General features: G+C 40.2%; 1 protein-coding gene across 1 annotated transcript; it reads right to left on the bottom strand.

The window, feature by feature from the left end:
* Positions 1–4,964: 4,964 nt before the first annotated feature.
* On the bottom strand, positions 4,965–7,150 carry LOC132619015 (LRR receptor-like serine/threonine-protein kinase RGI1). Its single transcript, XM_060334004.1, has one exon. The coding sequence runs from the start codon at positions 6,396–6,398 to the stop codon at positions 5,157–5,159; it is 1,242 nt and encodes a 413-aa protein (XP_060189987.1). The 5' UTR covers positions 6,399–7,150; the 3' UTR covers positions 4,965–5,156.
* Between the last annotated feature and the right edge of the window lie 9,576 nt (positions 7,151–16,726).

Below are 16,726 nucleotides of genomic sequence, written 5' to 3'. Positions count from 1 at the left end.
AGTAGGGCAATCGGCGCAAAAAAATATAAGGGTAGGGGAAGGAGAAATGAGGGAGGGGATTACAATGTGAGATTCAAGCCCTCACCAATAAAGTTATAGTTCATGTAGCCAACTAACTGAGCTACTAAGTCCCTGCTGGTACCCCTACTTCACACTTAGATTCAGCACTAAACTCGCAAACTCCTTTAACCAGAGAAAATATCACTTAATCATCATGCCTTCATCAGGCTGAGACATCATATTAAACTTGCTGTGTACTCTCTCCGTTTCGTTTTGTTGCAGAATATGTTTGGGCACGGAATGGAAGAAAGAAAGACTTGTCTTAAACATGCCATCATATTTCAATGGCTATAAAAATCGGGATATTACACTATACGATGCCTAACAAAAATAACTCCATTCTTTTGTGTATTTATTATACATTGAGTATACATCGATGGCTACAATTTATTATGGCTAAGCGGGTGAAATTTTCTAGCCGGTTTGTTGATTTTTTCAAAAGATCCGATAGATATCAAAAGCTAACACTCATTTTGGAACTGTCTACAATTTAAAGGAATTAAATATGAAGACTGTAAGGATAACTGAAAGATATTGTGGAGAGGACATGGAAACCGAGAAAATTGAAAACCCAGATAAAATCGAGGTTGAAAAGCCAAATTTTTATTGATTTAGTTTAATTTATAAATTTAAAAATTCAATAAACTTGATTTGATTTGATATTTAAAAAATTTGAATCAACACGACATATGTACACCTTTAGTCACAAGTAACGTTTCGAGGTTTGGTCCCTCTGAAATAATGGAAGCCTTCAAGACAAAGTACCGTCGTCCTCCCTACATCATCATGGCCATCATGACTTCTTGACCAGATGCACGCTTATATAAAAATTGCCCCTACATGAACTCTGCGTGCTTCTATAAATGATAATGATGATTCATCATTTCCTTACCTCCCTCTTTATTACTTACTTTTTAACAATAAAATAGTACTTGGCTGTTAAAAGAGCTACACATTGTGATGCCCAGTGCCACTTGGACAGGAGGTGACTTATAGGTATGGATGACCCCTCAAATAATGACTTAGTTTTTGGGGGCAAAATTAGGTAGGTCGAGCAAGTTACTGTTGTAAAAAGGCGCGGATTGACCACTTTTTAATTCGGTATTCAATTTTTAGTCAAATGTAGTTGAAAAATAGTTATTTTTAGTTGTGAAATCTTTTGTACACTTCTTCTTTTTCATTTGAAAGCGGCAGAGCAAGTGCTAGAAGTTTTGAATGGAGTTTGAACCACCACAATTCGAGCTTCAGATTTTTAAATGACACGATTCAAACTCTAGAACTTTTTTTCCTAATCCCGCAAACAAAAACAATTTTGTCAACTTCAAAATGGGGCGTATTTAACTATGAATATCATATAGATAGTTCCAGAGTTATAAATTGTTAGTTAATGACAAAAGAACTACATAGTATAAATTAAAGAAGAAGGCTTTAACGAACATTATTTAAGATCAGTACTTAGAGGTAATATATAACAAGATTCTGCAAATAAGCAAGCACATAATTTATACTGAACCAATGTGGATGAGATGAATGACTTTTCGATATTTTCCCGCAAATTGAGACTAATTTAAATTGAACGGGCTTGTTGCTCTTTTTTCGCGAAGCAAGACCATCCATGCTCTCTGGTATAGTGTACTGAAGTTTCACTTGTAGAAGTTTGATTTCCAAATAATGTGATGGTGTTCAAACTTATAAATGTATAAGTTGTAAAATTGAACTTCGAAACAGCATCATGGAGTTTGAAAAAAAGTAAAGGAAAAAATGAGCAGGGGCCTTTTTTAATGTTGAGGATATTTTTTTACGGAAAAGGATCAAATATACCCTTGTACTATTGGAAAAGGGTCAAATATACCCTTCGTTATACTTTAAGTCTAAATATACCTCTCCAGTTATACTTTCTGTTCAAATATATCCCTCGTCCATTAAGTTTTCCAAAGTGGATCTACTCACATGTGCCATTGACATTTTTGGTGAGGTGGAGGCCACGTGGCATGCCACCTCACACCCCCAACCCATTTTACTTCCTCCCCTCATCTTCTTCTTCCATCACCATTGCAAATCATCCAACTTAACGGAATCAAAATGATTTCAGCTTACTATTGTTTTGCAAAAACTACTTATGCCACCGTTGACTTTGACAAGCTGTGTAATTTCCAGACAATACTCACTTCCTTTTGCTGTTTGATTGTTTATTGTCAAATCCTCTTCGTCTTTGGAAGTATGGGTATTATTTCTGATAAGCAAAATGTTTCAGTTCAAAATTTTGTGTGGCTTTTTGTTCTTTCTCTTGTTCTTTTCTTGATATTCCTTATGGAGATCATTCTTTGAGATTTGGGGATAGATGTAGTTAATTAGTCGTGTTAGGTAGTGGCAATGATAAATTCTGAATGGATAGCTGAAATTAACTCATTATCAATGATTCATATTTTGCATCCTTGCAATAATATGATTCCGTTAAGTTGGATGATCTGCAATGGTGGAAGAACAAGGTGAGGGGAGGAAGTAGAACGGGTTGGGGGCAGAGGCGGACCCAGAATTTTGAGTTCGGGGTGCTGGACCCAGGAATTTTGAGTTCGGGGGTGCTCTATTAACTATTTATATCTGTTTCCTTTATATTTTCTATACAATTATACACTCCGTGATTAAATTTAATGGGTGCCGGAGCACCCAAACTTTACACATGGGTCCGTCCCTGGTTGGGGGTATGAGGTGGCATGCCACGTGGCGTCCATCTCACCAAAATGTCAATGTCACATGTGAGTAGATGTCTACTTTAGAAAACTTAACGGAGGAGAGGTATATTTGAACCGAAAGTATAACTGAAGGGGTATATTTGGATCCAAAGTATAATGAGGGGTATATTTTACCCTTTTCCGATAGTACAGGGTAATATTTGACCCTTTTCCGTATTTTTTATTCACATGAAAAAGTGGCTAAATTTGGTTAGTTTTGAAATTGTTGCCTATTTTCAAATCGGAAAAGGTCCCAAAATACCCCTAACGTATGGGAAATGGCTCACAAATAACCTCCATCCATCTATTGGTCCAAAAATACCCTTCATCCACCTATTTGGTCCAAAAATACCCCCAACCTATTTTTTTGGCTCAAGAATACCCCTCAAACTAACACCCTAATTTTGATGGTATTTTTTCAATTTTAAAATGCCACGTGGCTTGTTTTGATTGGACACATATATTATTTAATTTAAAAATTAAACCCCACCCATTTAATCTAACCCATTTTGTAACAAGTTGAAGCGAAATGCAACAATTTTTTTTTTTTTTTGCATTTCGTGAATTAATCAACGAAATATGTTTTTTTTTTTTTTTTTTGCATTTCGTGAATAAAACAACGAAATAGGAAATTATATATATATATATATATATATTTTGCATTTCGTGTATTAAAAAAAGAAATAGGATAATTTTTTTTTAAAATTTCGTTCATATAAAAACGAAATTGGAATATATATATATATATATATATATATATATATATATATATATATATATATATATATATATTGCATTTCGTTGGTATATCTACGAAATAGTAATTTTTTTTTTGTATTTCGTTTATATAAAAAAATAGAAAAATAATTTTATTTTCATTTCGTTTATATAAAAACGAAATAGGAATATATATATATATATATATATATATATATATATATATATATATATATATATATATATATACCAATGAAATAGGATAAATATATATATATATATTTTGTATTTCATTTATATAAAAATGAAATAGGAAAATAATTATTTTTTTTCGTTTGAGGGGTATTCTTGAGCCAAAAAAATAGGTTGAGGTTATTTTTGGATCAAATAGGTGGATGGAGGGGTATTTTTGGACCAACAGATGGATGAAGGGTATTTGTGAGCCATTTTCCATACGGTATTTTTGAACCTTTTCCGTTTTCAAATTAGGTCGTCCGTACTACTATGATTCTTCGTGGAGTCAAATGTGCTTTGTCAAAAGCATTTAAAAAAAGAAAATACCCGCTGCATTTGCTATCCACAGAGAGCACGACGCCCACAATGAGAGTCTTTTTCTTTCAAAAGCAAAAGCAATCCAATTCTTTAACGTTTTAATCAACTTGGATCCCACAATGACGAAAAATGACTATTAAAGTAATACTCCACTCTTTTGCCTTTAACGCCCAAAAAAGATTTAAAACTGATCATTAAGACGTTACATTGTCTGTTCAAATGGCCCAAAATATCACTAGTTCTCATAGTGATTAAAAAAATCACCAATTGCAATTTTATATGCCAGATTGATAAAGAAAGTTCTGTCAAATTTCAAAAAGTTGGTGGATCATGGTGGAACAGTTTTTTCCTTTGAAATGCTCAAGTTATCCAATTCTTTAATGTTTTAACCAACTCAAATCCCACAATGACGAAAAAAGGACTATTAAAGTAATATTGCTCTTTTGTCTTTGACGCCAAAAATATTGAAAAGTTTTAATTTGAAAAGTTTTAATTCTCTGGTCATTAAGACGTTACGTTGTCTTCTCTAGTTCTCTTGTGAAATAAGCCCAGAAAGTTACTAGTTCTCATAGTGATTATAAAAATCACTAGTGGTCATAATTATATATGTTAGAATTGATAAAGAAAGTCCTATGAAATTTCAAAAAGTTGGTGGATCATGGTGTACTGCTTTATTACTCCCTCCGTCCCAACCGGTTTCGAGAGTTAACCGAGTTTTTTTTTTATGTCTTTTAAATATTTTAAGTTTATTGAGATTTATAATACTTTTAAGGTAGTTCTTAAATATATAAATTTATTTTAAAAATTTTAAAATTTTTATCTCCAAATTTACAACTAAAATTTAGGAGTTTACTAAATCTTAAAATTTCAACCTCACCACATAAATTGAAATAGAGGAAGTAATACATAAAAACACTGTCAAAATTATGCTCAAGTCAAGAGAATTACAATTGTTCAAACTAGTAACTTTAACCTAAAACAAGAGACTAATTTGAACTAAAAAAAAAAAAACAGAACACTGAATCAATAAAAATATGTATACGTATTATATGTTAACATCATGTGCTGTTGTAACAGAAATCGGAAATTTTTAGCTTATGCCATGGAAGTATTAAAAGCAGAGCACTGGTTGACTGGTCTCGAAATGATGTCGCCGGCACTAGCAGGACAAGCCATGAACTCCAGTACCGGCACCGGTGGTACCATACAATTGTACGACAAACACAATGCTACTGAATCCGGTAATGCTAATCCCTCCACCACTGGAAACTCAGCAATATAATTATGTTGCAAATACAGAGTTTTCGTGTTGCCACTGTAAACACTTTCCACGTAATCCCTAGGCACTGATCCTGTAAACATGTTGTTGTTAAGGAACAACGTTTCTACTCCGGTGAGAGTGTTAGTGAGTTCACCGGTGAGATAGTTGTGACTTAGATCAACCGTGGATCCTGGACCGTATAACGATGATGTTGGTGGCAGTTGAGGGACCCCTCCAGTGAAATTGTTCCGTTGAAGGAACATTGATGACAACGTGGCACGAAAGAGTGATGTAGGGATGGGCCCACTGAAACGGTTCATGCTTAAGTCGAGGTACACTAACTCTGAGAGTGATTCGAGTGTACTGAGTGGTCCCCACAAACTGTTTCCTAATACTGACAGATAACGGAGCGTTAACGGCATTCTTTTAGGCAACATTCCCGAGAACTCATTGTTACTCAAGTCCAAGTGGAGTAATTCAGCAGGTAGCTGCGGAATTACTCCACTTAGTTTGTTGGATCCGAGAATAACCACCTTCAAGTCTGACAGCGTGGATATTGAACCGGGGATTGTTCCTGTGAGTTGATTGTGACTTAAATCGAGAGTATGGAGATTCGGTAGAGAGAAAATGGAAGCTGGTATGGACCCGGTGAGGCGATTGTTGGTGAGAGAGATGACGCTGAGTTTTTTGAGTGTTCCGAGTTGTGATGGGATTGGACCAGTGACAATGCCGGTGAAAAGGATTAGTTGAGTTAACTCGGAGATGTTAGAGATGGCTGGAGATAATGTGCCAGCAAGGCCAGGTGAATCTGAAAGACCAGTGCCAAGATTGAGAGTAGTGACACGTTTTGGAATAGAAGAAGAGCAAGTAATTCCGGCAAAAGTGGAACATGGGTCTGAAGTAGTGAAATCCCAGGTTGTAAAAAATGGATTTGGAGAAGAGGAAGATATGTCGGTGAGACTGTTCTTGATTTCACGTAAAGCAGATAAATCAACAGCACTGATTCCTTGCACTTGTTCTACATTGGAGAGAATGATCAGGACAAGAGGTAACAAACAAAGAAGCATTTTCTTCATAGCTTGTTTTTTCTTCTTTTGGTAGCTTTCTTTTGGTAGCTTTTGGGAAAATCAGGGCAGGTCAAATAGGAAGAAGAAAGGAAGGGCAAAAGGAGTTGTTGTTTATACAAGGAAATAATGGTGGCTGGGCTGTCAGATTCCTGAGTCACTCTCTCTTATTTGTGCTCATGTGCACGCTATGGGGATAATGAAAAAGAAATATGAGGTCCCAGATTGAATAATCAACAAGAAAATCTAGTGGGACTTTTCTCAGGCAACAAGAGAGAGAGGGGACTGAAATGGCGTGAACTGAGGTGAGAGTAAATTTTAGAAAGAAAGAGAAAAGTAAATTAGATAGAGCCTGGCTATTGACACAATGGCTGGGGCCAACGGTATAATCGGTTAGCAAACAAAAGGAAAATCGCCTAATAGTGCGTTGGGTGAGATTTTTTCACTTTTTGTGTTGAGTTAACGGAATACTTTATGATAGAGAGCGATTTACTCTCCATTTGGTCTACTCAGCGCCAATCACATTAGTCGGTCAATGCACTTTAGTGGGCTAAGATTGTATACGGTAAAAATCGGACATATGCTAGACCGGTGAGACCGGAGATCGAGGGAAGAGAGAAACAAGCACGAGCATGAAGATTTTCTTTCGGACCAGAGAAGTGCTTGATTCGAAGAAAGCGAAGGAAATCATTTGGTCCGGTTTCTCCATAGCCGAGTTGATCGTGGCCGTTGGTCCGGTTGTTCGTGGCCGTTGGTCCGGGTGATCCGTTACATAATTGTCACGCGTCAAAACCGTTCTGCCACATTGTACTGTCTGTCGTACGAGTGTCAGACCGTACGACCCAGCCTTATCCTTTTAGGGTTTTTCTTTATTCAAAAGGGTTTTATGTTGTATGAGGCCCATAAGGCAAAACTATAAATAGGGGGCATTACCCTACTTTCAAGGGTTGACTTCTTCAGTTCTAAAACATTGTAATAGCAAAATATATAAAATCTCCCCCTCTCATTCTCTGATTTTGGTTCGGATTTAGTGTGTTCTTCTTTAGCTTTATTCAATTATAACAATATTCATATATTATTAAATACATATATTTAGTGCAAACCATCGATTATTATTCACTTGTTAATAGCATATCCATATATATCTTTTTTCAACCAAATAGATTAAAGCTCAACCACATATCCTATATCTCACTCATAAATTTAATTGGTTACCTAAATTCGGGGTAAACAGTTTGGCGCCCACCGTGGGGCTAGGATAATAGTGGTCTTTGATCTTGGTTTCTATCTTACCCGTCAGAATCGAAAATATCTTTTGTTCGTCTCTGTGAAAACGGACCAAATGGCTAAGAGTGGACAATCTGGTCACGTCAACAACAACGAGATTGTGGCCGAAAATGAAGACAGTGGGCCACGAGGATTACCAGCAAATCCCGCTGACCCGAACCCTGTTAATTCGAGGGAGGGCCTCAACCGGCAAAACACCGTGAATCAGAAGAATAACGCCCCGCCGGCCACCGATCCTTTAAATACTCACAATTCAATTACTTTGTCCCGGACACAAGGCCCGAAAGTACCGGATAACCAGGATGATAATATTGACTTACGTTTAATTTTTGAAATGTTGCAGGAACAGAGAGCAGCGATGTTATAGCCCGTATTTTGTACATTCGGATATTTTAAGGTAGTCGTGGTAAGTTAAGGGCAAAACTATTTTCCAAAGTTATTTTAATATACAAGTTATTTATTAGTATGGAAATATTGAGAAATACTAAGGGTAAAAAGGGAAATTCACAAGAAGGTTCATGGTAATATTGAGGAAGGCTAGGGGCAAGAAGGGCATTTCACAAAAATTCAAGAAAGTTCAAGAATAAGCCACCATGGCCGTGTGGTGTGTGTGGGCCCCACCCATGGCCATGTGTCCATATTTTTAATTGTAGGGCTTAATTATATATATAGATAAGTGGTGGGAAAAAAAATAAGACATATTCATCTTCAGTCAAGAAGCTTGGAGAAGAAGAAAAAGAAAGAAAAAGAAAGAGAAGCCATTCGGCCATTGCTCCCAAAATTGAGCCATGGAAAATTGATCAAGAAAAATTATTTTCTTCTAGCAATTCAACTAAGTGGAACGTCCCTAACAACATGGAGTAGTTGTTGGAGCAAGCAAAGCATTCGTTGTGCAAGTTGTAAACTCTAGCCGAGTGAGAAGACAAGTGGAGAAAGGTAAGGTTTAATCTCCTCTTTCATGTGTTGTGAATGGTTTGTGTATGTTGTAGTATGTGGAAATGAATGAAATTCATGAAATATGCAAATGTAGGCTATGGCCGAATAGGGGTGTGATGATAAGATGTGATGACTTGGTTTCATTTAGTATTTTGATTGTTGTTGTTGTGGATTCCATGATGAAAATAAAGGTTTGATAATTTGAAATGAAGTTGTGATCATTGTGGGATTATTGAAGAAATTAATATAACACTAGCATGGTTTCTTGTATTTGTGAAGATAATGTTGTCAACGTGTGGTTGTAGATATAATGCATGGATTTGGGGGTGAGAAATGTGTTGATTTTATTGAGGATGGAAGATTGTAAGTTGGTTGTTGTGATTGAATTAAATAAGTAAAATGTGGTCGAATTATGTAAAAGAAGTTACTAACGTTAGAATGCATTTTGAATTGATTGATGAAGTTGTTAAGGTGTAGATTGTTGGTGTAGTACATGAATTTGGAAGAAAGCAATATGTTGTTATTGCCCTTATTAAGTTTGGAAGATTTCGGATCATTGTTGATAATTTGGCCGAGTGGAATTCTCGGATTATTGTTGATAAATTGGCCGAGTTGCATTCTCAGGTTTGTTGTTGATGATTTGGCCGAGTTAGACTCTCGGGGTTGGTTGTATTTACAGGGGAGATACTGCCGAAATTTCGGCAGATTATAAATGAATTTGTTTGAAAGACTAAGACAAGTATATGACGATGTGTTTAATGATTGTGCAAATCTTCTTGAATGTAGATTAGCGATAGCAAGCTTGGACAATTAAGCGTAGCTAATAGAACGCGGAGCAGGTATGTAAGGCTTACCCTTTCTTTCTTTTGGCATGATCTTTGTGAAACAAACAGACAAAGTATATGTATGATTTCAAAGAAACTCATATTCTTAGAGCCACTAGGATGACTAATATTCTTGATTTCTATAAGCTACTTCATATGGTCTTGATACGTATTTATGATTTCCGAAGCTCTATTTGATATGTTTCAGAGTTTGTCTATGATTCTCACTCACTTCTTGACATAAGTACGTGCGGTATAGTTGAGCTTACTGTATGGTGGAATAACGAGTAAAGTATAAAGAGTTCATGTCCCTAAAAGGGTTTTGTAAGTATTAATGTCTCTAACTTTTGCATACAGTCTCAGATTGCTTTGGAAACGTTCGTAGAGGTTCTGTGGTAAAAATGTCCATAACTTTCTCATACTAAACCGGATTGACTTGAAACGTGTTTATGATCCTCAAGCGTCGATTTGTGTACTTATCTATCGAGTCTTGATTTATGTGCATATAGTTTCTCACTACTCTGCTCGTGCATGCCTCAATGTAACTTTCACTGAATCCCGGGCCAGGATACGTTCCCGTGCGTACTCCACTGCATTGTTCACCGAGTCCCTCTCACTTGCGGGCCGGGACACGTTATATGTATATGTATATGATGATATGATGAAACGGGGATGGCAGCCAGGATGGCATATGATGACTTCATTCACCGAGACCCGCAATAGAGGGCCGGGACACGTTATATGCATATAAGATATATGATGTTGACATGCATGATTTTATCCACCGAGTCCCTCACTTGAGGGCCAGGACACGTTACGCATATATGATATATGATGTGGACATGTATGATTTTATCCACCGAGTCCCTCACTGAAGGGCCGGGACACGTTGTATGTATACATGATATATGATGTGGACATGCATGATTTTCATTCAAAAAGGCAAGTGTATTGATGTTTTAAAAGTCATGTTTGTTCTGGTAAATCTCTGTCTCAGCTATGATCCTCTTTACTACATTTCACGCCTTACATGCTCAGTACATATTCCGTACTGACCCCTCTTTCTTCGGGGGCTGCGTTTCATGCCATGCAGGTACACCCAGATGAGTAAAGGACATTGCTAGAAGATGCTTCAGCTGGATTGACGAGCTCCACTTCCTTTCGGAGTGTTGCCGAGTCAGAGTACATATGTTATGATTTCTGATTAATGTTAGAGACTTTGCAGACAGAGTCGTGGGAATAGAATGTCAGTATTGTAAGCGGCTCCACCAGCCGATGTGTCATTACGTACTATGATTACAAATTCTACTTAAAGTTGAGCAAGATGAAAAGAAAGTTTCTGAAAGCTTTACTATGTATGTCATTCTGATTTGATTTAAAAGTCCAAAAGATTATGTGTGTACTAAGGATCAGAGGGTTCGCTCGGCCCTAAGTAAGGGTCGGGTGCCCATCACACCCTAGCGAGACTAGGGTGTGACAAGCGATTGCCGAACAAGGAATCGCAATAGCCCAGTTGCAAAGCAAAAATGATAAAACGACCCCGGAGAGGACGAAAGGTGTTGCTGAACCTAGAAGGGACGAGGCGCGGATGGCCGAGAGTAATGGGTCCGGAGCTGGTCCGTCCACCGAAGTCCTGAGAATGCTCGAAACATTGGCGAAACGGGTAGACTCGACTGAGAAGAGGGTGGAAACATACAACTCTCGGGTGGATCCCGAAGAGGTTCAAAATGCCGGATTTCCAAAAATATGATGGCACAACGGACCCTCAGGAACACATGACTTCATACACTTGTGCCATAAAAGGCAATGATGTTGAAGAGGACGAAATTGAATCCGTTTTACTGAAAAAGTTTGGGGAAACTCTGTCAAAGGGAGCGTTGACTTGGTACGACCATCTGCCCGAGCATTCAATCACTTTTTTCGAAATGCTCGCCGATGCGTTCATAAAAGCTCATGCCGGTGCCAAAAAGGTGCAGGCTCGTAAGGCGGATATTTTTCGCATAGCCCAAAGGGATGATGAGTTATTGCGTGAATTTGTCAATCGGTTCCAAAGGGAACAAATATAGCTCCCTCCGGTTCCGGAGGAATGGGCTGCACAAGCTTTCACCAAAGGGCTCAATCCTCGGAGCTCGACGGCCTCATTCAAACTAAAGGAAAACTTACTAGAATACGAGGCTGTGACCTTGGCGGATTTCCATAACAGATACGAGTTAAAGATTCGGGTAGAGGATGACAACCTCGAGCTTCCCCCGGGGCCCGTAAATATGAACAAAAGCTCGGAGAGATCGCGAAAGAATTACGAACCGGAGTCCAGACCATCGAGGTAAAGGTATCGGCCATACTCTCATTCGGAAAAGCCAAGCTTCAGGTCGGAAAAATCAAGGGTTGGCCCGAGTCATTTCTCCGGGCGGGGTGATAAACGAGCCGAGCGCCCGTCGAACAGTCGAGGTCTTTCATTCAGGAGCGATGCCGCAAGCTCGGCCAGCAACAAAGACTTGCCGAGGATATCGGAGTACAACTTCAACGTCAACACTTCGGACCTCGTCTCGGCTATTGGCCGTATCGCAGATGTAAGATGGCCGAGACCACTAAGGTCAGACCTGGGCTAACGGGACCCGAGCGTGATGTGTGAATATCATGGAACCCATGGACACAGAACTGAGGATTGTCGCCAGCTAAGAGAGGAGGTGGCCCGATTACTGAAGAATGGCTATCTCCGAGAATTGCTAAGTGAACAAGCCAAAGGTCACTACAAGGAAAGGGAGTCTCATAAACGGGCCGAACCAATAGAACCTCAACATATAATCAACATGATAATCGGGGGTACCGATACCCCACGAGGGCCGGTGATGAAACGGATGAAGGTTTCCATTGTGCGTGAGAAGCGCAGCCGGGATTACTTACCCGAGGGTTCCATCTCTTTCAGCAACGAGGATGCAGAAGGCATCATTCAACCGCACAATGATGCATTGGTAATCTCTATACTTATTTTTAAAACACAAGTTAAACGTATTTTGATTGACCCAGGTAGCTCGGCCAACATCATCCGGTGGAGAGTGGTCGAACAGCTAAGGCTACTCGATCAGATCATACCGGTAGCCCGGGTGCTCAGCGGATTCAACATGGCGAGCGAAACCACGAAGGGGGAGATCTCTTTGCCGGTTAACATTGATAGCACTATCCAGCAAGTGGTGTTCTATGTAATCGAAGGAGACATGAAGTATAATGCATTTCTGGGTAGACCTTGGATACATAGCATGAGGGCCGTGCCGTCGACATTACATCAGCTGCTGAAATTCCCGACCCCGGAAGGGATAAAAACCATCTGAGGTTAACAGCCTGCTGCAAGAGAGATGTTCGCGGTCGAGGAAGCAACACCTCAGCCCAAAAATCGGATCAAAAGTAAGAAGATTCAACCGGGGGAAAGGACACCAAATAGCAACTAAAGCACACGGGGTTGGATCCGGGATATGAAGAGGATGATTTCGGTGTACCCAAATCATTCGTCATGCCGGATGACTCGGATGCAACCAAGTCAACAGTAGAGGAGTTGAAGCAAATCACCTTGTTCGAATATCTACCAGACAGAAAGGTACACCTGGGCACGGGGTTAACCTCGGAGATCAGGAACAAGTTAATTAAATTTCTTCGAGCTAATGTCGATTGCTTCGCATGGTCCCATATAGATATGACAGGTGTGCCACCGGAAGTAACAACTCACAAGCTCAGTTTAGACGGGAGGTTTCCCCGGTGAAGCAGAAGAGAAGGCCCATGGCAGAGGCGAAACACGCCTTCGTAAAGGATGAGGTAACGAAGCTTTTAAAAATAGGCTCTATCCGGGAGGTAAAGTACCCGGACTGGCTAGCTAACGTAGTAGTGGTGCCGAAGAAAGGTAATAAATTTTGAATGTGTGTTGATTATAAGGATCTAAACAAAGCATGCCCGAAGGATTCATTTCCGTTGCCTCACATCGATAGAATGATCGATACAACGGCCGGGCATGAGATGTTAAGTTTTCTCGATGCTTACTCCGGGTATAACCAAATCCAGATGCACCCGGAGGATCAAGAGAAAACATCCTTTATTACCTGGTATGGGTCTTACTGTTACAATGTCATGCCTTTTGGATTAAAAAATGCCGGTGTAACTTACCAACGCCTAGTTAATAGAATGTTCGAAGAACAAATAGGGAAAACAATAGAAGTTTATATTGACGGAATGGTGGTCAGGTCCCTGGAAACAAAGGACCATTTAAAGCATTTGCAGGAAAGCTTCGATGTACTCCGCAAGTACAACATGAAGCTTAACCCGAAAAAATATGCCTTCGGTGTCCGGTCCGGTAAATTTTTGGGTTTCATGGTGTCAAACCGGGGAATTGAAATCAACCCGGATAAGATCAAAGCCATCGAGGATATTTAGGTGGTGAATAACGTCAAAGGAGTGTAGAGGCTCACCGGAAGGATAGCGGCGTTGATTCATTTCCTATCGAGATCCTCGGATAAGAGTCACCGCTTTTTCTCCTTACTAAGGAAGAAGAACGACTTCATTTGGACATCGGAGTGTCAAAGAGCTTTGCAAGAATTGAAAAGGTACTTGTCCAGCCCGCCGCTACTGCACACACCAAAAGAGGACGAGCAGCTTTTTCTCTCCCTTGCCGTCTCCGAGGTAGCGGTAAGTGGTGTTTTGGTCCGAGAAGAATCAGGTACGTAATTCCCCATATACTATGTGAGTAGAACTTTAGGGGATGCGGAGACCCGTTATCCCCACTTGGAAAAGTTGGCATTGACATTGGTAAGCGCTTCTAGAAAGCTCAAGCCCTACTTTCAATGCCATTCGATATGTGTGGTGACTACTTACCCCCTAAAGAACATCATGCATAAACCGGAATTATCGGGTAGACTAACTAAATGGGCCGTAGAGATTAGCGGATATGATATCGAATACAAGCCTCGGACGGCCATCAAATCCCAGATCTTGACCGATTTTGTGGAGGACTTCACCCCGGCTATGGTCCCCGAGGTTGAGAAAGAACTTCTGTTAACCTCGGGGAAAACTTCGGGTATTTGGTCGCTACACACAGACGGAGCCTCGAACCTCAAAGGTTCCGGCCTGGAAAGGTACTACAATCGGAGAACAAGCCGATGCATTGGCCAATTTGGGATCTTCAGTCGAAGGGGAAGAAATCAACCCCGGGACTACGATGCACTTGATGAATTCAGCGATAAAAAACGGATATGCCGAAATAAACACAATGGGTTTAACTTGGGATTGGCGCAACAAGTACGTCGACTACTTGCGAGACGGAAAGCTCCCGAGTGACCAAAATAATCACGGTCACTAAGGACAAAAGCTGCGCGTTTCTGCTTGGTAGACGATCAATTGTATCGACGGTCTTTCTTCGGACCCCTGGTCAAGTGTTTGGGTCCCGGAGAAACGGAGTATGTGATGAGAGAAGTGCACGAGGGGACCTGCGGCAACCACTCCGGTGCTGAAGCCTTGGTCCGAAAAATTGTCAGAGCCGGTTACTACTGGAACCGGATGGAGGAATGCGACGAATGTCAAAGACATGCCTCGATGATTCATCAGCCCGGGGAGTTACTGCATTCGGTGGTGTCACCTTGGCCTTTCATGAAGTGGGGAATGGACATTGTTGGTCCATTTCCATGGGCGCCAAGTAAAGCCCGTTTTATTTTGTTTATGGCTGACTATTTCTCTAAATGGGTTGAAGCGCAGGCCTTCGAAAAAATTAGAGAGAAGGAAGTCATTGACTTCATATGGGACCACATTATTTGTCGTTTCGGCATCCCTGCCGAGATAACTTGTGATAATGGTCCTCAGTTCGTGGGCGGCAAAGTTAATGATTTCCTCGAAGGGTTGAAGATCAAGAAAATCGTATTAAATCCATATCACCCGTGTGCGAACGGACAGGCGGAATCCACAAATAAAACAATAATTCAAAACCTGAGGAAAAGACTTGAAGCGTCAAAGCATCACTGGAGGGAATTACTACCGGAGGTATTGTGGGCTTACAGAAGCACATCGAAATCAAGCACGGGGGAAACACCTTTCTCGTTGGTCTACGGGCCGAAGCCCTCATTCTCGTAGAAGTTGGTGAACCGAGTCTCCGGTTCCGGTATACCACCGAGGAGTCAAACGAGGAGGCCATGGCCGTAAAACTCGATCTCACGGATGAACTTCGCAAAAACCCGTTGGTCCGTATTGTAGCCCAGAAGCAGAGAATGGAAAGGTACTACAATCGGAGAGCCAATTTTCGACATTTTCAAATTGGGGACTTGGTGCTTCGGAAAGTTACCTTGAACACCAAGAATCCCAACGAAGGAAAACTGGGTCCGAACTGGGAAGGACCGTACAAGATAACTGAGGTAACGGGCAAATGATCGTATCAGCTGGAATCCATGGACGGGCAACGGTTGCGCAATAACTGGAATGTGGCTTATTTGAAGAGATACTACTGCTAAGGTATGGACACCTCGTGTTTATCTATTAACCTTTTTCTTTTTTGCAGGAAGTCAAGTACCGGATAAAGTTAGGATCTATGTTTGAAAACATGTGTTGCACTCTTTTCTTTAGTATGGTTTTGTCCTAAAATTGGTTTTTGTGACAAGGTTTTTAATGTGGCAACAAGTACAACGTATTACTTGACAAAGACAAGGACAAACGCCCGGAAACTCGAGGTCACACCCTACGAGGAGGGACTTAATAGCGCTTACCCGATCTTGTAGCTCAGATAAGCACTAGGGGACTATTGTACCCACATCGAGGTTTACCCCGGTTAGTGGAAAACGGAGGAGCTCAAACGATCAGAATGAATCGTGTCCACTCAGTATTTGCTACGGCAAAACTCAGACCGGACCTTCTGCATTAGGTTTCGATGTAAGGACCAAACGATCAGAATGAATCGTTTCCATTTAGTATTTGTTGCGGCAAAAGCAGAAGGAAGCGAAAAAAAATTCTCATGTTATGTACGTACAAATACTTGCAATACAAAAATTATCGAAAGTTCGGATTACTATATTTCGGATGTCTTCTTGTTAAAACACCCTACACCGGTGATTATCGTCGTATTTCGGCATTGCTTCATTCATATACCCTATTCCGGGCACTACGGTCGAAATTCGACAAAGGCAACAAGGTCATAATGAACCGAGCCAAAATCTTTAAACTCCCTCGAATGGGGACTGCTACATCAAAATTTGCTAAGGCTGGGATTCAGGTGTCCGAACCTAATCTATGACAAGTGAATAGCCAAAAAATACCGGCCTTAAAAAATGC

The sequence above is a fragment of the Lycium barbarum genome, chromosome 11 (assembly GCF_019175385.1).
Source record: "Lycium barbarum isolate Lr01 chromosome 11, ASM1917538v2, whole genome shotgun sequence".
NCBI classification, from domain to species: Eukaryota; Viridiplantae; Streptophyta; class Magnoliopsida; order Solanales; family Solanaceae; genus Lycium; species Lycium barbarum.
The sequence above is the reverse complement of the archived record's forward strand: the minus strand, read 5'-3'. Positions and strand labels throughout refer to the sequence as shown.